The 23,632-nt window shown below is 49.3% G+C and overlaps 7 protein-coding genes across 7 annotated transcripts; 3 read left to right on the top strand and 4 right to left on the bottom strand.

Moving 5' to 3' along the window:
• Positions 1-2,840: 2,840 nt before the first annotated feature.
• Positions 2,841-4,031, bottom strand: B0J16DRAFT_369849 (uncharacterized protein; the record flags this gene model as incomplete). Its single annotated transcript, XM_046130302.1, has 4 exons — positions 2,841-3,125; positions 3,188-3,253; positions 3,667-3,926; positions 3,959-4,031. 4 exons carry the CDS (start codon positions 4,029-4,031, stop codon positions 2,841-2,843), a joined length of 684 nt encoding a protein of 227 aa, XP_045987677.1.
• Positions 4,032-9,437: 5,406 nt separating this feature from the next.
• Positions 9,438-10,129, top strand: B0J16DRAFT_335970 (uncharacterized protein). Its single transcript, XM_046127147.1, has 2 exons — positions 9,438-9,558; positions 9,628-10,129. The coding sequence occupies exons 1-2, from the start codon at positions 9,471-9,473 to the stop codon at positions 9,750-9,752; spliced, it is 213 nt and encodes a 70-aa protein (XP_045987676.1). The 5' UTR covers positions 9,438-9,470; the 3' UTR covers positions 9,753-10,129.
• Positions 10,130-10,208: 79 nt separating this feature from the next.
• B0J16DRAFT_335969 (uncharacterized protein) lies at positions 10,209-11,723 on the bottom strand. The gene has a single exon (XM_046127146.1). The coding sequence runs from the start codon at positions 11,587-11,589 to the stop codon at positions 10,291-10,293; it is 1,299 nt and encodes a 432-aa protein (XP_045987675.1). The 5' UTR covers positions 11,590-11,723; the 3' UTR covers positions 10,209-10,290.
• A 288-nt stretch (positions 11,724-12,011) lies between these two features.
• B0J16DRAFT_301464 (phosphate transporter) lies at positions 12,012-14,367 on the bottom strand. The gene is made up of 2 exons (XM_046124593.1): positions 13,886-14,367; positions 12,012-13,837 (listed from the first exon to the last, which is right to left on the bottom strand). The coding sequence occupies exons 1-2, from the start codon at positions 13,959-13,961 to the stop codon at positions 12,186-12,188; spliced, it is 1,728 nt and encodes a 575-aa protein (XP_045987674.1). The 5' UTR covers positions 13,962-14,367; the 3' UTR covers positions 12,012-12,185.
• A 602-nt stretch (positions 14,368-14,969) lies between these two features.
• Positions 14,970-15,966, top strand: B0J16DRAFT_335966 (uncharacterized protein). Its single transcript, XM_046127145.1, has one exon. The coding sequence runs from the start codon at positions 15,458-15,460 to the stop codon at positions 15,881-15,883; it is 426 nt and encodes a 141-aa protein (XP_045987673.1). The 5' UTR covers positions 14,970-15,457; the 3' UTR covers positions 15,884-15,966.
• B0J16DRAFT_335965 (histone deacetylation protein Rxt3-domain-containing protein) lies at positions 15,967-19,540 on the bottom strand. The gene has a single exon (XM_046127144.1). It carries the CDS (start codon positions 19,108-19,110, stop codon positions 16,108-16,110), a length of 3,003 nt encoding a protein of 1,000 aa, XP_045987672.1. The 5' UTR covers positions 19,111-19,540; the 3' UTR covers positions 15,967-16,107.
• A 2,592-nt stretch (positions 19,541-22,132) lies between these two features.
• B0J16DRAFT_412329 (uncharacterized protein) lies at positions 22,133-23,330 on the top strand (the record flags this gene model as incomplete). Its single annotated transcript, XM_046133290.1, has 1 exon — positions 22,133-23,330. Exon 1 carries the CDS (start codon positions 22,263-22,265, stop codon positions 23,328-23,330), a length of 1,068 nt encoding a protein of 355 aa, XP_045987671.1. The 5' UTR covers positions 22,133-22,262.
• Positions 23,331-23,632: the final 302 nt, after the last annotated feature.

Raw genomic sequence — 23,632 nt, 5'->3', positions numbered from 1 at the left:
GGTCGACTCAACTTTGCAAAGATCTGGAATCAGATTGATTTTCGTTATATCCTTGTTCAAAGTCATTGGTTCCATGTATATTGCGCTGTTCCCTGAGAGCAGGACCCTTGGGGATGGCGAATCGCGGGGTTTGGTTGGGTTGGCCTGGAGGCAATGATATTGCCGGATTGCAGGTTGTTTGAGTAGCATTGGTCGTTTGGAATGGAACGCTTGACTGAGCTGATGGTTGGGCCTGCGAGGATGGAGTGCTGAAATCATGAAAAGTGATGTGTTCGATAGCGCGACGTCGGCCAGGAGCTCTTCTCCGTGCAGCCGGCTCCCCTTCCTGTCTCGTGGCGGCTGCCTCGGTAGGTTAGCAGATGATATGATGATTGTAGAGGTAGCTTACCGGCGGTCGTCTCCCACCTACGTCGAGTGGGGTTTGAAGAAAATTTGAGACCGTTGATCGCTAATGACTCTGCTTTGGTGGGTTTCTCCATTCGGATAGTCTGAGTGCTCTCGGGAGTGTTCCCAGGAGTGTTGTGTACTTCAAGAAGACGACCGAAAGTTGTGTCGGCAGCTGCTTTTGAATGTCAGGTGGGTTTGATTGAACGAGGACCGGCAGCTCACTTACTTCATCGTTTTTTTTTTTCTTTTTGACACATCCCATTCTTCCACATGTTGAACTCAACCCAAAGACGGCATCCAGGATGGGAGTTCTCGTCAACCAGACCCAGAAGATCATACATTCTGACGTCCTCAAGGTGGTCGATGTTTAGACGTCAGCGGCTGGGCCATCAGCGGTGATGTCGCCCAGCATTAGAAGAGGTCCAGCCGTTCTGCTCTGTGAGCTGGCCTCCCACATCTCCTCGCTATCTTCAAAGGATACAAGACATGTAAGGTCCTTGGCTTGTGTTGTGTCCTCTGTGGACAGCTGGTTTTCGATTGGTAAGCGTTGCCTTGTACAAAACCGTCCATCCTTGTGCGCGGTCCGCGGCGAGATCAGAGGCAGTAACAAAAGGCTGCTTGACCGGAACTTCCTCGTTGGCCCTCCTAGAACTTTCTGGGCCTTCTGAAACTTTGCTCTGCGCGATCTCCGAAACCTCCGCCCAATCCAGGGCCTCTACCTTGGACGTGGTATATACCATTGCTCACAGTCGCAATGCCATTCTTTTCCATCTTGATGATGGAGGGCCGAAGAACTGATCTAACGTAGAGAAAGGCTTGGTACTTGTTTCTGTACGTTAGGTTGTTCTCATGTAATTCTTTACTCCCGCTTTGGTAATTTCAGGTGTTTTCCAAATGCTGAGGTTTGAACTCTGCGACTTTGCTGGAGGGCTTGGCCCAGGCCGGAGGGCATATCCGAACTCATACAGCCAGACTCCAAGAACCTACCATGGCGGAAAGGTTCATCCAGAGAGCTTTCGTCAACGGCACTTGATCGTGGCGTGTCACAATTCTATCAAGAACAAAAGCGCCAACTGTGGGAAAGGCTATCCAGGTGTTTGTTCGCCGATCTGCTCGACGTACATCACCCGTTTGACAGCGCTAACTCGCGAAGGTCGTAGCTGGACGGTCTCGTGGATCGGTTGCTGTACCAGCGCATAGTCCCCGAATTATTCGAGGTATGCTCGCGAAACCGACTTAGATCTGGGCGGTGCGAGAGAACCAGTCGACATGGGGGATGGTTGGAATTGGAGAGAAACGAAGGTGCAGACAGAATCATCTGGTCGAACCAGCGCTTAATGTTGCAATCCGCGTATCGTGCATCGCCAACCCCCTTAGCGAGGACTGCGACGGCCGAAGGTGAATCTCACTCAAGCATGCATGCTCGTTGTGTTGACTGGTTCACCGCAGTCAGAGTGGGGTCCACGCGACACATCGGAGGTATAGACAGGCAAAGTAACGTGAAGGTGATAGTCGACGGTTCGGCGAGTGGTTGTACATATGGTGATAGATATCACCAAGCAGATCGTAGGGGAGACGCTGTTCCGACCAGCTGTGAGGGGAAGACGTTGGTGAAGGGGACTGCTGAGGAGAGAGCCAGATATGAGCCATTTCGGCACTGCCATTGCGTGTGACGATGTACGCAGCTTGGCCCCGCATTCTAGTCTTATTGGACTTGGTCTCCTTCTCTCCTCAATCTTGCCTGCATCGAATCCAGGACCGGCTCCAGTGGTGATGAAAATATCGCATAACGCCCCTGTGGAAGTCGGAGTCAGATGCTTCGAAGGTTGGCGCGACACATCGGACAATCCTGCGTGACGTTATCACTTGGAGCTTCATTGTGGACGTCGATCCAGAGTAATGGATATAATATCGGATACGGCGGTTGGGATGGGCGCACTGAATGACAGCGTGGGAATGACTGTACTGGTGGCAGCCGACTCGGTCTGTGCAGTGGTCGAATGTTCAAGCGGGGGCGAGAATACCCAGACACAGAAATATACACGCATTAACACCATAACGATTCAGGCCTGGCAAACGACATGACCCGAAGTAGAATTTGACCTTGGGTTGGGTCTGGAATGTCGCCGTCGCAGGGAAGACCACAACGCCTGGTGTGGTATAACAGTGGCAAAGTTCGGCTTTCTCTCTGCCATGTCCCATTGATGGTTTGCTTTCCGAGACTCAAGCGTTGGAAGGCTTTGGCTCGAATGGAGAGCAGCGAGCCACCTCGGCATCTTTGTCCACAATAACAGAAACAACACCACCTTGTCGGATAGCCTTCGGAATCTAGTTCATGGCTTTTCTGGCCGAGAGGAACATCCTGGCAAACTCATAGTGTTGAGATGGTGAGGTCTTGCTTGGTCGTGGGTTTTTTGGCCTCGAGGTACGCCTTGGCAAACGCCCTAGCATACCTATGGTGCTGAGCTGGGGTGATCTTGCTTGGTCGGGGGCTTTCCAGGCTTGAGGAACTGATCCCCATTTGCTGTAAGCATGACGTTACAGGAGAAGGCATCGCGCCTTCCGGCCTTGTTGTTGTTCATACCGGGGTTTGGGCTCAAGGCGTCCATGAAAGCGTTCACGATAGGCACTGTCAGACCAACCGTAGTGTACTCGTAGCCCAGTGGTTCCAAGGTGTCTGGGGCTACGTCGACTTTTCTCCGGTTTCCAGCTTCAAGGTTGAAGGTGCTCCTGTCTGCCTACTGAAGCTCCGACTGGATGATATTAGCAGTTTCACAGTGCGCAGATGACAGTAACATACCATGAATGCCGGGATTTGATAATGCCAATCAAAAGCTCCCTGCTCAGGAGCCATTGGGATGTCAGGCTGTATATAGTATATAGAAGGGATGAAAAACGAGTAGGTAGGCACAAGGATATCCAGGTGCGTAGACGAGGTAGTCCCGACCGGGGAGCAGGCTGAGGTCTGAAAATAGGTGGCAATGTGCTTGTGTTGGTAGCGGCCAGGTCGAGAATATTGGGGTCGCGTATGTCAGCTCGTCGCTGCCGGACATTGCCATTCGTCTAGCCATGTTTCCGGAGGATCTCGGTGTTGCGATGGACCACCACCAGCCGATTTCTGCAGACAGGTACTGTGACGAACACCACCACCCTTTGCTCCAACGTAGTCGCAGTGGTGTTCCAACTGTCGTATATAATAGATGAACTCCAGCTGTCAGGACATTCATTCTCGCTCATCCTAGAGCGGTGATTCCTCGACCGTAAGGTTCTCAATCTTACCCACAGAGCTTTAAAGCATGTATCATCGAGGCAATAGACTCCCTTCACCGTCGATGTGCCTGCCTTTGAGTGCAGGTCAAGATATCGAAGAAGTTCGTAATGGTGCCAATGCATCGAGCCTGACTTGTGAACAGCCCCAATCTCGAAATGATGCACCCAAAGTACTAGAGTATCTCTTGTTGTTGATGTGAAAGAGAGCGACGTGTGATGGAACACTCTTCCAATTTCAACGCGAGTCTTGTCAGATCTGCTTGTTAGAACTGTAATTACTTTATTAGGTATATTTACTTACCTTTGACACAGCTGTGGTGATTAGAGATGTTCTCTAGCTTCTCCTCTGACAGCTTTACTGACTGTACATTCATAGCATGGGTATGTGGCAAGTGTTGTCGCCTGCTGGACTTTTGATATTAGCAATTGGCATTTGCCGGAGATGCTGTGTCCTTGCTCCAGCTGTTCTTGAATTTGTTGCTGGCGCTTCTCCTGCTGCTGGAATTGTTGGTAGGAAGAGTGCTCCTGTGGTTGAATAGACCATCTGGTTACGTATCTGGTAGACTTGGGAATTGACCCCAACTGCGGGATGCTCAGAAAGGACTGTGGTTACCGGTTGAACCTTGGTGCTCTATGCAGTTTTCGACCGGTAGGCCAGCGTCGCGGTCACGGACAAGCTGAGTGATTTTGACCGATATGAGGTCGACTGCCAGTGCCTGTTGAACACACTCAAAGGGTGATCTTACCAGCCCAGAGACATGGTGCCTGTAAAAGGGAAGGCCCTCATCTTCTGAGCGTTGTTCGAGATGTCATGTCCAAGGCCCTTGCTAGAGTCCCATGGGCCGTCAATGCCTGTTCGACCTTCATGAGGGGCTCTGAGCGAAGGGAGGTGGGTGATTCAGGCGTGTAGGAGTTGAAATTGCTCCTTGGTCACCTTCAAAGTGTCCGTATTGACCTGATCCGAATATCCGTGAGCAGCGCGATGTATGCTGATGAGCTCAGCCCAACAATGGGCAAAATACAAGATGCAACACTTTGAAGTAAGTAGCAAAGATAGGTGAAGATTCGCAATGCTTTGACGCCAAGCATTTGGCCCGAAAACATAATGCTCAGTGACAATATGGCCCATTGCACGAATCTGGTGTGCTAGACCCTTCTGTTGATGCTCAAGTTACCCGAACCTAAACATGTCTGAGAGGGGCTTCAGTGCAACTGGTTCCGCTGATTGCTCTGGTAGGTCTGATACGGGCGAAGCGTATCCAGTATCCCATCTTATGACGTATGGATTGGTGTTCTGGATGTTCCGATCGCATGAATTCCGTAGGGTGAAGGTAACGTTGCCGGATGTTGTCGAGTTGCTGAGTGTTGGACAGTCGGCGATCGATCGATAAATGCCCGGCGAAAGATGTTTTGACTGTCTCGCTGGCCAAGGCGGAACGGTTGCGTATGTCGAGACAATGATGATTGAACAAGAGCGTGAAACAGATTCTGTTCATGGGACGTGATGTGTGGGAGAAGAAAAGGGCGGCAACTCTTCTGCGGAATTGATGCAGCCGCAGAAGTTGCTGTCCAACCATCTGTGTGATTGGAGATTGCTCCGGCGATTAACAAAAGCTCAGTTCCTAACCAGTACTTGTGAACGAGATTGTCTCGGGAGGTCTGAAGGTGAAAATGGGAGATGCGCGTAGCGTCCCTGTTCTGCTCAAGGCGCTTGACCATAACTCGGCGGCTACCAGGAATGCTGGATAAAGCTGCGAATGGTGGATCGCGTTGGCTACAACACCAGTTTGAGAGAGAATCTTCCGTTGCTCTTGGACCCCAGAACACGATTCTACACGGCAATGGTGTGGAGTCAAACCCGATCGTTGCGGGAAAAGCCTCGTGGTAGAAGCTGAGCAACTCGAAGATCGTTTTGTGGTCAAGCTGCTCTTGCGTGAACACCTTGACTCCTGACTTGATGGCAAAGCCAGATTGGGTAAAGTAGAAAGGCCTTTGCAGCAATGGCAGATTTGAAGAGTTGCCCTTGTACGGAAGTCCGAAATCAGGATACCTTATATATACTGAAAGATTAGTGACCGGTCTGCGAGGCAGATAAAAAGGACGTACCTATAGACCAAGCCACGATTATGGCTACCTTGCAGAGTCGATTCGACGTTGCTTTCTCGTCGACGGCTTTTTGGTCTCATCACAACAGCCCTGAGCTGTCTTCAGGTCTGACTGTCGCGTGTTCAAACCCACATTCGCTTCAAGACGGTTGATCATGATCTGGGCTAGTGTCTTGCTGAACGCGTAGTAGGGGCAATATCCTCATACTCGTTCATAGGTTTCCGCGACACAGGGCTTGGTAAGTCTTAGGACAGAAGAAGAGGAGAAGTATCTTCAGACAGGCTGTCAGAGGCGCGATGTTGGCTGTCTCGCGGAATCTCAAACTAAAATTTCCTCCGTCTGTCGTCATCCTAGGAGTGACTGACGAAGGATGTCGGTACCAAGTTGATGTTCAAGAAAATGAAGGGTGACTGGTCAGGACCAAGATCGATGACAGCGGCTATGCTGCGATAGTAGCTGAGCTCATTGGATAGTCTCAGAGACTTTTCCTGAAGTCGGGCTCTTCGCTTCCTTTCATCGCTGATACTACAGTATAAAGACTTGATACGGTCTCGGCAGTCTTTTGTGTCAGTGTGATACTCCATGTTGTCCGCGATAGCCTTTTCTGAAAGCTTCGAGAAAGCAGAGGGCATGTTGGATACATGTTGCCAGACGGAGAGTAGGTCATGATCGACCTCCGTGTGGCATGTTTTATATATATAAATCTAGAAAGGGTTATTATCGCAGCAACTATGTGATGGAAGAGTAGGCAGTACCTGGTTTAGGTGGAGGGATGTTGAGGCTTTAGAATGTAATGGTCTTTGCTCCTCTTGTCGATGGGTGGATGACGGGTTCATCACTGGTCAGAGATTCTCTTACTTGTTGAGGTCTGAACCAGGGGATGGTTTGAATTGAAACCTGGCTTGTATCCGGTAACGACATGGATTTCATGTCGAGGGATAGTCGGCAGGATGCAGCTCAAAAAGAATCATACCGATGATGCTAGCAAAAGACTCATCCTGCTGGGAAACGCGCCTAAAGAACAGGGATCAACATTGCTGACAGTGCGGCGCTGGTACGCATTGAATGAGTTCTCTGGACTAGACGGACACCGTCAGCAGTGCTGCGCTGCTCAAACTCATTGAGCTGTCCGACGAGGGGTTTCGCGACCTTGGCCCAAGATGGACACACGAAGGGAACGTCATCCGGTTGTTGGTCTTCAATCCATGAGGCCGATACCTATCAACAATTAGTATCACTTCCAGTCAAGAACGCCAATAACTTACTCGAACCCTCAGGAAGAGTTTGAAGTATCCCGTTCTGGTTGAGGATTATTGGGAGTTGTTGGAGTCGTCGAACTTGGAGGCCGTTCTGGCGGTCGCGGTGTGTGGTGAAATGCTTCACCTTGGTGGCCTTCTCCTAGCTTGACTTAGTTTCTGGGTATCCAACCGATCGGATCCGACATGCTTACCACAATCGACGGGTGAATTGCCTGGTCAACCTTGCGAAACTTGAATGCGACCGTGGGATCTTGACGCCAAGTAATGAGAAACATTTGGTGGCTGTTGAAACGAAGCAAATTTGGCTGACTTCAGACGGTAAACATCTTCGTAGACGCGGTGTATTGGTTGCTTGGAAAGGGGCTGTTTAGAGGTCAGTGTTTCAATTAGGGAGCGGTTTGGAAGAAGAACATACAGTTCAAGCTACCAAGGGAGCGTCAATATCCCGTTCAATGCCGTTTGTATGGGCCATTTCCACCGTTCCATCTCATGATTCCTGCGGCCAATCCTTCTCATGCCCCCAACGGTCGTTGTCGGCACTCATTTGTTCGATGAGTTTATAACGAAGGGGGACAAGTGTGCCAAAGCTTTTTCCCGAAAAGCGGCAAATGTTGGCATCTTGTTGGTCTGTCAGGCTCAACCGGATTTCCATTCAACGAGGCCGGTACCTTTCAACAGTCAATATCACTTTCACCAAACAACACAAGTAACTTACTGGAACCCTCGTGGATTGCATCAGCCAAGGACCGCCCGAGAGAGATACGCCTTGAATCACAAACGCGAGTCCCGTCAAGTGAAGATACGAGGTAAAAGAAGATGGGATGAATACATGAGAAGAGAAGTAAGCTTACATCTTCTTTGAACGCGGGGAGACCTATTGTGTAAGCTTCGTTTGGTTGAGGATTGTTCAACGTGTGTGGGGTTTAAGTGCTTGAATAGACTGCTGTAATGTAAAGTGCTATGTAGGAAGGAAGGTAAGGATCTGAAGGTGAGAGGAGAAGCTTTCCTCCTTTATAGCTCGGGTTATCGGAAGACACAGACACGGCCAAACAGCACACCTTGATTTCCCTTGCTTGGTCTTCGCGAGACTGTCGATATGACGAAGGACGAGAAGAAAAAGGTCAGAGGCCAAAGGTGAGGCTCCGACAAAATCCTCGGCTACATGTCAAAAATTGTGTTAGAGTCTGAAATCAAGGTGTCCGTCTGCCACTGCTCACTAACCTGAGTAAGAGTGGTTGCAAAGGGTTGAAACACTATACCCACGCCGAAGATCCAGTGAATGTTGTCGGCGTGAACAAGATGACTTGCTGAAGCTCTGACGAAGAAGAGTAGGAAGGTAGGGATATTTTGAGCTGATTCGTCCTACTTCAAGTGAAGTAATTTCAGCGTAGTAAGCTTGGAAAGAAAGGCCAAAGGAACCTGCTGGGGTGAATGTTCCACCTGCTGTCTCAAAGCAGAGATCTCATCACACTGTTCAGATAGAGATTGTCAATATCTGCTCACCGCATCTAGCGGTGATACTTAACTTACCTGTATCGAAGAGTTTAGGATCCCAGCTTGCGATATGTATGACTTCAGTCGACTGTCCAGTCCAACTCGAGCCCCGAACTGGGGGGTAGCGAACAATCCGAATCTTCATATCTTTTGTCAAGGTAACCCAGACAGGAACACGTCAAGTTGTGTTCGCCCAGATTCGCCACACCCACGTCACAACCTGGACCTGTCGGACATGTCTTCCTGAATTTCCAAGAAACCGAAACCCCAAGTACAGTTGAACTGTACCAAGACATAACGAACAGGCTGATACAACCTAAGGGAGGCGGGGACTCAAAGGAGGAAAACTTCAAAGAGAAAAGGAAAGAAAAAGGAACAAGAGGGAATGGGCGTGACGGTATAGTATAAGTAGACGGAACAGAAAGGATGAGTCAGCGTTGTTCATGGAGGAAATGGGTAGAACAAGATCGGGACCTTTGTTGTCGTTACTCGTTAGTAACAGGATATAGGATCTTACTTTTCCGGCGGAGTCAATCAACGCAGCTAATGTGAGTTTCCAGATTTCTTGTCCACTTATTTCATGACACGCTCAGGATGATGAGTCGAGATGGTCTTAGAGTCGGGACTCTGCATGTTCAGTCCCGCTTCATCCAGCACCCCTCAACAATTTTGGAATGAATTTTCACTCACCTGATTCGCTTAAAGAAGAGGATATACATTTCTCATCTCCCCTTTTCTCTTTTTCCCCGACGTTGTGTCGTCTGTGTGGCGAGTCGCGGCTCGGCCAACGCTATGTTTGCATGCATGAAGCCATATATCCACCTCTATTCCCGTCTTACACGTCAATTACTTTGCTACCAATGGCAAGCCTGCTCAATTTTCCCATCACGTATTCGTGTTTTGGATATACTGTTGCAATATGGGGGCTGGTTTTAACGCCAGTACTGGGCAATTATGTTACTTCGAAATGACACTTGTTTGTCACGATGGTATTTATGGCACTGCCGGTTACTTCAGCTCAGTTTGACGTCTGTCACTTCAGGTACGACTTACTCAAGTGATGTATCACAGAGTTGGCGGGGAGAAAGTTGACTGACCACACCGCCCTCAGCCATGAGCGCGGCTAGGCGGCTACTAGGTAGCACAACAGATGCGCCTCCTTCTACCCATCGCCAACTCCCCATTCATCTTGAAGCCAGGTTATGGAGAGTTATCCTCCAACATCCAGGGCAGTGAGGGCACTAAATGAGCATAGCCTAACTGCCGGCCCAGACTGACAAAACGTCTATATTATTGGATCTCTTACGAGCAATTCTACTGACACCCTGGCCGATAGACGGGAAGCAGCATATCGCCATCGCATCGAGGCTCACTAGATGTACCGGCGTATGACTGACTCTCACGTCTGTTGCTTGCCGGTACTAGGTCGTCATCTATGAAAGATTCTGCCCTTTGATCTAAGCTTGAGTGGAGGGACTCTTCCTGGGTTGGAGTGAAAATATGGGGGTCTTTTGGACTCCCCAGCCTGACAAGATGAGAGTCTTTCCCAGGCTTTTTGTTCTTTCTGTCAATATTGAGTCTTTTTGGTGGTCCTATACGATTGGTATCCTGGCCGGTGCTGTGAGTAGGGTCGGCATCCTTGATCAGTGTGTCTTGGTATGTCTGACCCGCCCTGGAGATCGTGAATATGAACTAGTTGCAACTAAGCAATTTCGAGCACTTAGATAACTTAACGCTTAATTATTGTAGAGATATTAACAGTACACCAAATAACTCATCGTCCATCCACGCGTATCCTTCTATTCCTCTCCATCAAATCCTCCAATTCCCTCCATTTCTCAATAACATCACTCTCATCAAGCTCCAGATCCCCATCCATAGCATGGCCCTCAACGGGCTCAAAATGTCCACAAGTATCATTCGCTTGTCCCACCACAAACCTCCTCATCTTTTCACCCTCGGCCATGTCATACCCACAGATATCCCCTTTACAGAAATAGTCCGCTTGGCCATGTCGTAGACGTACCGGATACGCCACGATGTCAAAGTGTACTAGTTGTGTAGGCTTCTTTTCCAGGAAAACCTGGATCAGATTCATCCAATCTTGTTTTCTCGTTCCGAAGCAGTTCTTCAGACATATCCTCTCTAGGGTATTGGCATGGTTCGTGAAGAAGCCGCAGAGTCCATCCATAATATGAGAATACTCAATCTCAAATGATCTCAAGTTCGGTAACTGGAGAGATGCCCAGTCGATAGGCTCCAGGGTATCCGAGCTCCCAATGATAGCGTCCTCTGTTCCCGCAATCCTGAGTTCCTGTACACTCGTAAGATGTTGAAAGAAGGCGTAGGGGAAATAATACAAAAAGCCATTATGGGCGTTCGTCATGGTTCCAAACCTCCCATTGACTTCCGCAAGGGAAATCTCAAACTTCTTGAGTGACCCAAGCAAAGATCTCCAGTGCTCCGAAGCACAAGCATAGTAGTATTCCGACCCCGTAGGAGGCAACCCATTGATCTCCAATTGTTCAAACGTCCCAATCCCATTCTTCGCAACAGCCTGCAAACTATTCTCAACAACAATCCTCCACGGCTCCTCATGATAGGAATCATTATTTCGAATGAATCCAAATAACGTAAAACAGCAAGGCGCATCTCTCCACTCATTAAGATTCCATCCGCCTAGGTCGAACTGAAACTTTTGCAAACACGGAAACAAGTTCAAAGACTGCAGTGCTTGACGAGTCTCGCTGCTAAGTTGGACGTAGGGGTTGAGAAGAGGATATCGGACTGCTTCGCCTTGTTTCAAGCGGATGTTGTCTCTGGCTGATCTTCGCCAAGGATCGCGAGGACTGTATCGGATTTTACGAACGAATTTTCCTCGTGGTCCTGATGCGAGTGCGAAGAATCGATGAGCGGAGTAGATTGTGTCGTCTAGATTTGTTGAGTGGTATGCTTTTTCTTGGAAGATGGACATGAGACGACGGGATGAGAGGCAGAGATGGCGAAGAGTGTCTTGGGAGACATGATCGCCGATTTCGAGGAGGATTTCGGTAGGGACTTGATTAAACGACATTTTTTCACTTGATATGACAATAGAATAAAGACATAGAGATCAGGGTGAAGGAAAAGAGAGAGAGAATGAAGTGTCCATGAAGGCCATAAAGGTCATGACGAAGTGGAGACGACGACTAACACCATGATGGAAGATCATACCTTGATGGCCAACCTCAATAACCAGTCTTGGAACTTCAAAATACTCGGCTAATCTTGACTCAACTTCGGTTCCAGTTGCTCAGCGTATTTTCAAAGTGTCATGGAAAGGAAGGTTACCTGCGAAGTATTGCATCGCGATTACACGATCTTGACGCAACCCTCGTTGTCAACCAGCCCGGGCATGATTTGCTGGCTACTAGATCATAGGTATGATCTAAGAAGCTTGTAATTAAACTTACACCTCTCAATCTATTACCCTAAAATACAGATACTAAACATTGAATGAAATAGCATCAATTAGACGAATGGCCGCTGAAACATAAGAGATGAAATAATTTGGTCACCTTATTCTAGCTTAGACTAGCACTTGGATTGCTGTATTTTAGCAGTATAACCTTTTGAGAAAATTTCTTCTGTTATTTTACTAAATAAACATTATCGCTATAAATAAAAGTGTTATGTCTCCCATCTAGGTGCATTGATAATCAACGCCATCAAACACCCAGACATAACAGCCGTAACAGGCAACGTGACAATCCAACCTGCATAAATCCACGCTACAAGTTTTGGATTAATACATCTCCAATCCCCATTCGCCAACCCAACACCCACTGTCGCTCCCGTGATACACTGTGTCGTTGATACAGGTAATGACAGTCTTGTCGCCATGAGTACGGTTATAGCACTAGCAAGTTCCATGCAAAACCCACGACTGGGCGATATGAGCGTAAGACGGTTACCCAGCGTACGCATGACATGGTAGCCGTATGTTAGCAACCCGACGACTATGCAGGCACCGCCTACTGCGAGGATCCAGAAGGGGATTTCGACAAAGCCGGGGATCGTGCCAGTGGACCAGACTTCGTAGGCTGTTGTAAAGGGTGCGACTGCGTTGCTGACGTCGTTTGCTCCGTGGACGAAAGATGCTGTTGCGGCTGTGAGGATCTGGAGGGATGAGTACATGTATTCTGCGCGGTTGTCGTAGTGTGCTGATCGGGCATGCATATCCTCCAAGTCCCAGTTGAGAATGTTGTTTCGTTTCTGCATCGCTACAACGTCCTTTTCTAGACCGCGGAGTAATACACGGTTGACTTTCCATGCTAGGACCTTTGGAGTGTTCCAGTGTCCGTCTGGGCGAGGAGGTACGAATTCGGAAGAGGGACGCCGTTCGAAGCGATTTGGTGGTGTTTTGGGTGGTGTTTGGGCTGGTGGTGGAAGAATCCAGTCGTCGTCTCGGTCAAGATCTGGTAACTCGCCATTCTGCGTCTGAATCGACTGAAGAAGTGTTTCGGAAGTCCGTATGTAATCGAGTTCCTCCCGCGTGAGATGTCCCTGGTAGTAGTCTCTGATCCGAGGTTTCGTGAAACCAATTGGTGTCGGCGGCGGAGGTGATCGCCAAAGCAGCATCGGTCCCTGGAAGACATGATACCACTTAAGCGTCCAATCCTCATGCATTATCCTCGTCCATAGAAACGGGAGTATAAACACAACCTGGAGAAATGTCATCCCTGTTGCAGTAACAAAGATCGCAATAACCGTATCCTTCACAGACAGATTTACCGCATGAATTCCCTTCCAGACCAAAAGCATCGCAAGAGCTCCAACAGTAAGATAGGTGTAAAACGGAATGGAGAAGAAAGCTCTCTTCACAGCACTCCGCTTCATCAGGATAAACTTCTTTGTAAAAAGAAACAAGACGTATCCCATACACCCTGCGATAAGAGGCGCGACAACCCAAGCCGCAAAGATCTGTGAAACACCATGCCATCCCCAACTAACCTTCTCAATCCCAATCGACGCTGTCGCCGCGCCGACCAAACCGCCAATAAGAGAATGTGTCGTCGATACAGGAAGGCCTCGTCGTGTCGCAAAGGTGAGGAAGAGCGAGGATGACATGATAGTACACATCATGACGAGTAACAAAACACCAGGCGAGCTGTCATAGTGGTGAGGGTCGACGATCTTTGTGCGGATGGTATCTGCGACTCGGGATCCTACTGATGCGCTGCCGCTGAATTCGCATACTGCTGCTATGAGCATGGCTTGTTTCATGGTTAGGGATCGAGAGGAGACGGATGTTCCGAACGAGTTGGCCACATCGTTGGCACCTGGAGAGTCAGTGTTTGATTGTATGGATAGTGTGTTAGAGAACATACCGATGTTCCAGGCATCGAGACAAGCGAATATGACGGTTAGAGCAAAGATGTAATCATACTGATGAAGTGTCGCCATTGCCTAGGAGATAGGTGAAGATAATAAGGATATTAAGAAGGCGCCGCGTCTCCACGACGACAGCATGTCACTCCATATCGAAGCGATGAAGATCTCAAGCGTGAATGAGATAAAGCTGGATAGCGAAGCAGGGTAGTAACAGCTATAAGACAAGACAGGCGGGGCAACCGGGCTTCTTTTAAGCTCCTTCTCCCGAGAGACCGGTTAGACTAGTCAACGGCTGAGCGAGTGTGCGTCTTTGCGAAGACGTGATTCGATAGGCGAGTTTTGACACAGGGGCGATTCTTATTTAGTCGGCTGTTGCTACAATTGAAGACCGAGAGACTGTTTGGGCCAAGATTTAGGTGATAGTGGTGATGATTTGGGGCTGTGGTGGTGAGTAGCCAATGATACCGTGAGGATGGACCACGAGGTTGTGAGCCGCGTGTTGAAGAAACGACGATGCGGGAGGAAATGGAATAGAGAGTTTCTAGACTAATCAATCGGGCGATGGTAAGCGATAATTGAAATCCAGAATTAACCTCAATGTTGATTCCCATATACGATAGCCATCTTGACTCTTCTCGGTTTTGGAATGTAGATTCTCGACGGCGTACTTGTTCTTGATCCTGGGCGCCTTCTTCAAGTCCTCTCTAGACATCCCGCGCACAAGCAAACGCCTTTCCCGAGACGCTTCCCGAAGCTACACATCATCTCAAAATCCTTCCTTGGCCGTCACACTAACAAACGCCACAACTACGACAATTCTAATCCCACTCACCTTGAAGTCTTCAGGAACTGACTGACATCCCACGTGTATTTTAAGCCGCCCGATCGGGCGACCGAAGTGGCTGCTGTGCCGCTTATATGACACGATGCGGCATGGTTGACACTCAACCTGGGGTATCTGATGTAACCCAGACCATTCTCATGATTGTAGTATCGTCAGAGTATTGGAAAGGTTGCACGCAAAGAATTCGAGAGAGGAATGGTTTAGGCACTTTATGCCAGTTTAGATTAGAATTAAGGCTATCTTACTTCATCCATCAAGGATCCTTCTATTGGTAATACTGCTCACCGAGCAGAGTCCTCTAATACTTGCTGCATCTAACCAGGGGACACCATCAAAGACGCCCAGTCAGCGAGCGATTCGACAATAAACTTCCCCCTGATTGATAAATGGTCGGCCTTCGGTGTTTACACGAAAATCTGGAAGCAGGCGCTCGTCAGGTCGAGTGCCTCCATATCAAGATCAAAGTAGTCTCTCTTCCATCTTTAAGCAGATCCGCTCATCGGCTTCTCAAAGCTCCACTTCGCATCCCGCATTCCCCACTATTCCCGTCTCAATCTAACCTCGGCCCGTCTCACTCCGATTTACATCATCAACTTTCCATTCGCCTCCATCACCACTAACTACAATCTTTACTGCGCCAACTCCAACACCACACTCACCCCCAAAGCAACAACCTCACAACGAAACTTAACCCTCCAAAAAGACAAACAACAAAACAACGAAAATGTCCCGCCTTCTAACCCGCCGTCTAACACCCCTCCTCCGCCCTTCAATTCGCTTATCATCAACATTCCAATCCCGCCCCTCACCACCAAAGCTCCCCGCCGACCAACAAGCCGAATTCGAGCGTCTTCAGCGCGCTGCGAGTGTATCTTCTGCGTTTCAACCAACTGAAGAGCCCAACGTCACCGTCACCCCTACAAACACTGCTACTACTGCGGCTACACCCGCTACATCGCAAATCAGACATACAACAACCCCCGAAAAGAAAGATGAGGATATGAACATCGGTTACTTCCGCGGCGCACCGCCCGAGTTCGAAGGCGAGGTCAATCCCAAGACTGGAGAAGTTGGAGGGCCCAAGAATGATCCTTTGAGATGGGGTGGGGATAGCGATTGGTCTTATAATGGACGAGCGACGGATTTCTAAACGGCAAACGGCATACGATAAAGTCATGGATGGACCGGTGGCAAAATGTACAAAACTGTATCATACAATTATAGACAAAGGCTTACGCCTTGATTAAAATTTGTTATTATCATAACCAGAAAGGGGTATTTCTAATGCTACAAGACCTTTGGCTCCGGCTCTTTGCCCTGCTATGCAATGACACCAACGCCTTTTATGGTATGGTGACAAAATCGTGACTGTCGTCAAGAATCCGTCTTCGCCTCTGTGGTCGGCGCCTCGACGGCATCGTTCATTTCCACGTCCTTTGGCTGTTCCTTGTTTTCTTCGTTCGCTTCGGTGTCGTGTGTGGTCGGCTCACTATTCTCCTTATCACCCTCGACGGTATCCTTCTCCCTTGTCTTCGGCTCGGTTTGTTCGGGTTCTTTCTTCCTCCATGTAGCTGATATGCCACCCGGGACCTTTCCATTCGTTTCCTTCTCCTTAGTAGCCTCGATACCATTTCCATTATCGAGACTCATCTTGACCTCGCGCATGGCCTTGCGGATGCGATCACGTCGAGCTTGACCTCGGAGTCGTGCTTGTGGTTGCGCTCCATTTTCCACCCATCGTACACTCTTGATCATGTAGCTGATACCGTCGTGAATCGCACGACGATGTCCATAATCTCCACCAAATTCTCGACTCGTAATGCCATGTCGGGTAGAAGCATAGTATTTGACCAAGCGGGGAAGAATGAGGATGTTGACATGTAGGTCTCGTTGTGCAGGTATCGGCATCGGTCCGCTCGTGGGAGGTGCAGTGATCAAACCTTCTGAGTCCAGGTCGACAGTCGAGTTCGCAGGCTTCTTACGTCGCTTATCGGTGGCGCCCTGTTCGATATCCAACGTCGAACTATCGACGTCCTCTGACCACTCTCCCTTGATCCAGCCACTATGAATGCATGCGGCAACAACATCAGAATCGTCCGTGTAAATATCGGTGCCCCAAAGATAACTTCGCGAGGTGATTTCTTCTCTTGAGGCAGATGCTAAATGGACTCGCGACACCTTGACTGTCAATATGCAGTTTTCATTATCTTTGATCATCTCCCAGGGTAGAGGCTTGGGGTTGGAAGCGAAAGGTCGATGCGTGGGATAGGTTGGCACCAATCTGCCAGCTTTCAATCCCGGTTCGTAGATAAAATCTCCAAGATGGTGTCGTGGTCGATCCGATACAGATTCAAAAACTGCTTTTGACGAAACAATGGTCTTGGTTTTCGGAGGTATTATCGGCGCGGCGTTTGTTACCGGCTGTTTCACCGGCTGGTGCTGGTGTGGATGCATTGGTCGTGGCGGATGATGATGATGAGGAACGGGAAGGCCTTTGTCATTGGGGGCACCAGCTTTGAAGTTCTTGAAGGGTACAGCACCGCTTAATGGGGCAGCGTCAGGTGGATGATGATGGTGGTGATGCGCGTGACTATGATAATCAGCAAAGTCCCGAGGAAACGGAAGGCCAACATACTGATGATGGTGGTGATGTTGATGTTGGTGAGTTTTGGGACGTTTGGCCCTGCCGGCGGGAGTAACTCGTCCGGAACTTTCATCATCGCCCTTTCCTTCATCATCCTTGAGTTTTCTCCTCCTGCCTTTGGTGCCCTTTCCTCCTGCCTCGGGACCAGAATCGGGTGTTACATTTTCCGGGTCCTCGCGTTTGGCTAGGCTTGCATTTGTGAATGGCATTGCAGCAGATGTCATGGGGCTTGTAACTCCCATGACTCCGTTTCCAATACCAGCAAACATGCGGCCAAACTCGCTCTTGATTCCTGGCTCGCCAGTTGGACCAGGCTGCTGTAATTGCGCGCCCTGTACGGCTTGGGGTAGTGGTGAAATTCTTCCTTTGCGGTTCATCTCCTGGATCGCCAACAAATTACGCTGACCATTCGGGGCTGACGCATCATCGCTATTACGGTGTCGTGGAGATTCAAGTTGGCCCGGACCAGGAGCTCCGTTATAGGCTATGGTCGGTGGTGGGGGGCCGCCTTCTTCTTGTCTTCGGTGCGGAGGTTGCTGCTGGGCATGCATCAAACTCATTCGGGCTCGGTCGGGGGAGTCATAAGGTGCGGGTCCATGGGGCATATTTTGGCCTGGCGGGCCGGGCATCGGATGCGAGGCTGGAGGATATCGCTCAGGTGGTGGACCTGGGTAAACACCATGAGGAGGATAAGGCTGCGCAGAAGGAGGATATTCGGGATGTGGTCGCTGGTGATCCATAGGGGCTCGGTAGCTGGGATCAGAGCCCATGCGACCCCATTGCCCGTCTCGCGGATCTCGTTCTCGGATATCTCTAGGATCCCTACCCTGAGATTCACGAGGGTCTCGTTCTCTAGGATCGCGATCGGGCGGTCGGCCGTACGGTAAAGGATTTCGAGGTGGTTCGCGATGGCCATATTCAGGATGTATCGAGTGTCTTCCCGAGTCACTGCCAGAATATGCGCGTTCTCTTCTTTCGCGCTCGCGCTGCTCTTCGCCTAATCGTTCGCGTTCTGCTCTATAGCGGTCGTCGTAGGGATTAGGTCGCAAGCCAACTCTTTCGGGGTTGTATTCCATGCCAGGTGGAGGTCGACCCATCTCGTCGCGTCGCCCATAGGCCTCCTCGGGGTTGGGTGGTCGCCCCATCTCCATCGGTCGAGGCATGCCTTGATACGCCTTGGGTTGGCTGCTTGGTCTTGGAGGAGGTCCAGGAGGTAGTCTTCCAGGTTCTCTTCCGTGATCTGCGGAACCTGAAGGATGTCTCGAGTACGTGGAAGGCGTGCTATAACGCGGGACTTCGGGAGTATAGTGACCAGGTGGTGAGTTTCTGGGTTCATAAGGTCGCTGATGATCGGGGGTATGTGGTCGGCGGAATGGCGGGTAGTCAGAAGCTGCGGAATGCATTCTTGGTGAAGCGTGAACTGCGGTCGCGAAGCCGGGACCTGATCCAGGCGCGGCAGAATGAGGAGGATAATGCGAAGGCGGAGGTTGCGATTCGCGTAAAGCCGGAGGAGGTCCACCCAACATTGACGATATCGACATTGAGCTGTTGCTGCTGCCCGTTCTCGCAATAGAGCTTAGGGCTGGAAGTTCACGACCCGACGGAAATGACATGGGTGGACCGACAGCTACTGGAGGTGCACGCGGTGGAGGTGGCCCATACATCATGTGCGGCTGTTGATTTTGTTGCGGCGGTTTCGCCCCCGGCTGGGGAGGCGATGTCGGCGGCGGCATTTCACGATTGAGAGTTCGAAGAGAGTGAACGACGGGTGTGTTTGAACGCGCAAGGTTCGAATCGTGGCTTATTTGGCGTGACGGTTGAGTATAAAAATTCGTGTCGGAGGATCGTCGCTGGTCAAAAGTATGAGCGGCATATGCAGGGTTTTGATCCGAGGTCAAATTCTGAGCATAAAGATGCGGATGCGACTCGGCGCGCGCGATGTCATAAGACGGTGTGCGAGAGTGGGTAATGATATGCGTGTGCTCATGCGGATGAGTATGCGGGTATGTACGGTTCGAGTGCGCAACAAATACAGGAGTAGCGCCGGCTTGAGTAGCTATCGTGATGATGCGGTTGTCGGAGGTTGATGGTGTTGTTGGAGAAACTGGAGGGAAAGGAGTAGGAGTAGCGTAAGGCGACGGCGAAAAGGGAACTGGAACTGGAACTGAAAGTGGAAGCTTGGACGGATGCCGTGGATCCATGGCGCCAATTTTTTAGCTCCAGAATTCCCTTTCGGCTTCAGGTTCCAGCGACTTGAGCTAAACCCAAAAGAACAAGATGGCATCCACCCAAGCCTTTTTCCACCCCAGGAAATCTCCAAAGAAAAAGAAATGCCAGTCAAAGAGTGGATACTTTTTGATGTGGAAGAACTGGGCTGAAGTTGAGTTGGTCAAGTCAAGTCAAGTCGAGTCAAGTCGGTCTGGCGATAACGCGTTTGGTGATAGTTTCTTGGCGAGTAGCAACACTTAAGGCGCGGGATATTCTCAACTCTGCGTTCGCGTTGCACTGTGGTTTAATGCAAAGGTTCAGAGTACAGCAAAATCTGATCTGTTCGTGATTAACGCGGCGGTGGTAAGCCAGGTTCAATAGGCCAACGCAAGGGACAGGACACACACACATCAGATACGACACGTGCCAAAAGTCAAGACAGGCAACAAACAAATGTGTTACTGACGGAACGGAATTCAAGAAATGACTATGTAAGAGAATAGATAGATACTACATTTCGGTATTTGCTGTGCGTTGTCCAAAGCATCCATGCAAGAAGCGTGATCAAAAAGAAACAATCCAATAGATCGATCCTGTTACACTGCTGTGCCCCTGGAGTTGATCCGATACATTCTATACTGTGCGGTCTGTAATGCATCATGAGAAAGAGAAAGAAAAAAAAAACACAGATTGGACAGGGGCATGACATGGGGCGGGGAGGGGATGGGAGGGGGGATACTGTAGCGGTGGGCGCTAAGTGGGCAGTGAGACATGGATGAGCGAGTGACACACTCTGCACACACACGATGAGCTAAAGACCCTGTTTTCGATGAGGCCAGGAGGATACGATAGGCTAATAAGTATGGTTATGTTATGCTTTGCCATATTGGATGAGTGGCAGAAGGGTAACGCCGTCGAGGATACAGTACGGACGGGTAGAAGGGAAAGCTTCATACCTTACAGGTACAATAGGTTGGATGATGAAACCAACAGCTGACTCGGAAGCTAGGCAAGCTTGAGCTGGGAGCTACAGTATAGATGCGACAGATCATCTCCGTTAATGTTTCTCCAGCTAGATATGCATCTCATGATTCAGGGTTTGACCATCCATCACAAGCAACACCACAGCTACACCAGCTACTGTACGCTACACCACAGGTACAGATCCCTCTCTCATGATTTTCATCATGATTACCCATGACGCCAGACTCTCCAACAAAAAGCTTTCAAGCTAAACTAGGTCCAGTTCGCCCCAAGCCTTGTCTGCCGTACCCGCGGTTTTGACGCTGACGAATAGGAGCAAAGTAGTTACCCTCCAACAGAAAAGCAGGGGTCATGTGTTGCGTTGTGTTATGTTTTTCCCATTTTCAAGCTGCATTCCCATGTTGCAGAAACTGTCTGTACAGAGTAGTGAGAAATTACCCCGGGAGAGTAATACCCTGGTCATGTTTCCAATTAAAGAACACCGAAATGAACTGACGGGACCTTTCTTTTTTTTCACCGCCTGCAATTACAGGATTTGAGGCTTGTTCAGGTAGCCACATGCAGCAAATACGCATCATAATTACAATGACCATCTGGTCGATCCCATGCAGGGCCAACAAACCATATCCGTGCTTGAAGCGACCGTTTTTGTGATGATCAGCCAAGATGCTAGCGAAGCACGGTCAATAAAACACGCACATCATGAGGGGAGCGGGGAGTTGAGAAGGTCCTCACGGGTATAATCGGTAGAGGGATATCGTGTTTCGTTTCTGCACTGTTCATGCTGAATCTGTTCTTGTGCATCGGTTCTATTCTTAGTGATGCGGTGTGTTTGTACCCTTGTTCATGTAATGTATCACGACACCAAGATGCGATCTTGCCATGTGCTTACCCTATAACGGATCAAGATTTCGACGTTGTGTAAACTACCACCACCACCTAGCATAAGGGTATCAGGAGAATTGCCTGAGATAAACCAATTTAGATTTTTACTTTATGCAACTTTTAAGTAATACTTAGGGTACTTTATTGTATTGTCCTCAGCCTTGTAGAACAGTTCTGCTGTGGCATTGGAAAATTCCACAATATGTCTTCAAGAAAAAGTACAAGGCTGCACTTCATGACAGTAAAACAGTGAGAGAATGGAAAAGAAATGACAGCTGTACTGTTCTCAAGTCCGTCAATAATAAATCTTGGCGCTACCTGCTCTACCAGTTATGTTCCTCACAAGAACAGAGAGAGAGTTTATCCATGTGCCAATATTCGGGGAGTTCATGAACTCAAAAGGGGGAAAATACCAAGATATTTAGAAAAACCTCGAAGGAACAGATGCGGATTAACTTTCATTTAAGGATAGATCTGATTTGTTCCTTGATAAAGATCGGAAAAACGTCTGTCAATAAGTTTCTCCCCGTGGCCATCGATGTTCCACTCTCGTCACTCTCAAGAACAACCACGAAGCGGCACCAACAGATGCCTAGTTCAGGAACCCTTCGTTTGTTCACTCAACTCCAGTGCCAATTCCAGTGCCAGTATCATGCACTCTTACTCTACTACTCCTCTGTTCGCTTTGTCTATTTATTCCCCCTTCCCCTTCTCTCCTACCCAAACACCACCACATCTGTCTAGGACACCTCATCTACCTACACCTAACCACCGACAGACCTAAGCATATCCGGCATCACGACTCATCATGTATTCTAAGCGTCTAGCAGACTACGTCGAGCGGCTCACGCCCAAGCCTCTCAATGCATCAGAGCGTCCCTTCAACAACGCGACCGCGACCCATCCCCCAATGCTTCGACGGGGCGTAACAAACCGAATCCTAATCTATCCCGGGTCCTTCAATCCCCCTCATCGAGGTCATCTTGGTCTTTTGAGCCACGCCTTCAGTAATGCAGGCGCAGATCTCAACATCATCGCTGCGATCATCGTCGTCACGGACGACCACTATCTCAAGTTCAAGATGGAGAGGAGAGACAATGCGATTGTGATTCCTAAGGAAAAGCGCGCCAAGCTCTGGAGAGGTTCAGGAATTCCTGTTGATTGGGCTTATGTCTTTGATGGACCTGGAAAGGAGTGGGCTCCCTTCCGTGCTAACCTCGCCAATGAGGCGCGAAAAGACGGTTTCGATGTTAGGTACATTGTCCTGAACGGTCCGGATGTCATCACCTATGGCCGTGGTTTTGATGCCGAGTGTTGGGATTGCGGGGATGCAATCACCTCGGACATCTCACGCCCTGTTGACTTTCGATGCCCGTCTACTCTTCGCCAATTAAACGGCTGTTCCCCTTGGGAGAAGCTCAAGATCAACCGCCTTCTCCTTGAGCAGGAGATTCGAGAAAAGCTCAAGCAACAGGGAACACCAGGTACCAATTCCCCTATATTCACCGAAAACGCAGAAGCTAACTTTGAGAAAGTTGTTGAAGAGGCCGTCGTAGAGGCCGTAAAGACCGTGACCAACATTTGGACTTGTCGCCAACTGATCACGAAGCCCAAGGGAATTGTCCGCTTCCTCCCAGTAGATCCCGAGAAGCAGATGCGCGATGCTCCCAGCTCTACCAAGATCCGCATGATCATTGACAGCTCTCCCCCAGAGGATCTCGTCAAAAACCTCACAGGCATTGCTCTTAATCCAGACATTCTTGTGGAGATTCTGAAGGAATTGCCCAAGCCTATCAAGCGGGTGGTCGCGGAGAAGCCCGACCGCAAGGCCTTGGCGAAGGACGATCTTGAGGCGTTCAAGAAGATCGTTTGGTAAACATCTGAGACTTTGATCTTGGTTTACTATGTTTTGGATCTTGGCAGAGTATTGCGTTGAGAAGTGCTGGAGTTTACGGAAAGACCCTGCTGCCATTGGGCTCTTTTGCTATTGGATTGTGTAGGAAGTTAAAAGACTGTAGGTGCGCTATATTGAATTGACCGAGACTGCTTAACTGAAAAAAGAAAAACCCCCCATAACATTCCCATTCTTCCAATCGTGAATGCCAATTAAAAGCGTACTAATCGCTATATCAGCGACATCTCTCGTGCCATGAAAAGCTAGGACTCCCTCAAAGCCCT

The sequence above is a fragment of the Fusarium flagelliforme genome (assembly GCF_020744385.1).
Source record: "Fusarium flagelliforme strain FIESC 12 MPI-CAGE-AA-0113 chromosome Unknown B0J16scaffold_2, whole genome shotgun sequence".
Lineage (NCBI taxonomy): Eukaryota > Fungi > Ascomycota > Sordariomycetes > Hypocreales > Nectriaceae > Fusarium > Fusarium flagelliforme.
This window is presented reverse-complemented; position numbering and strand designations above follow the sequence as displayed.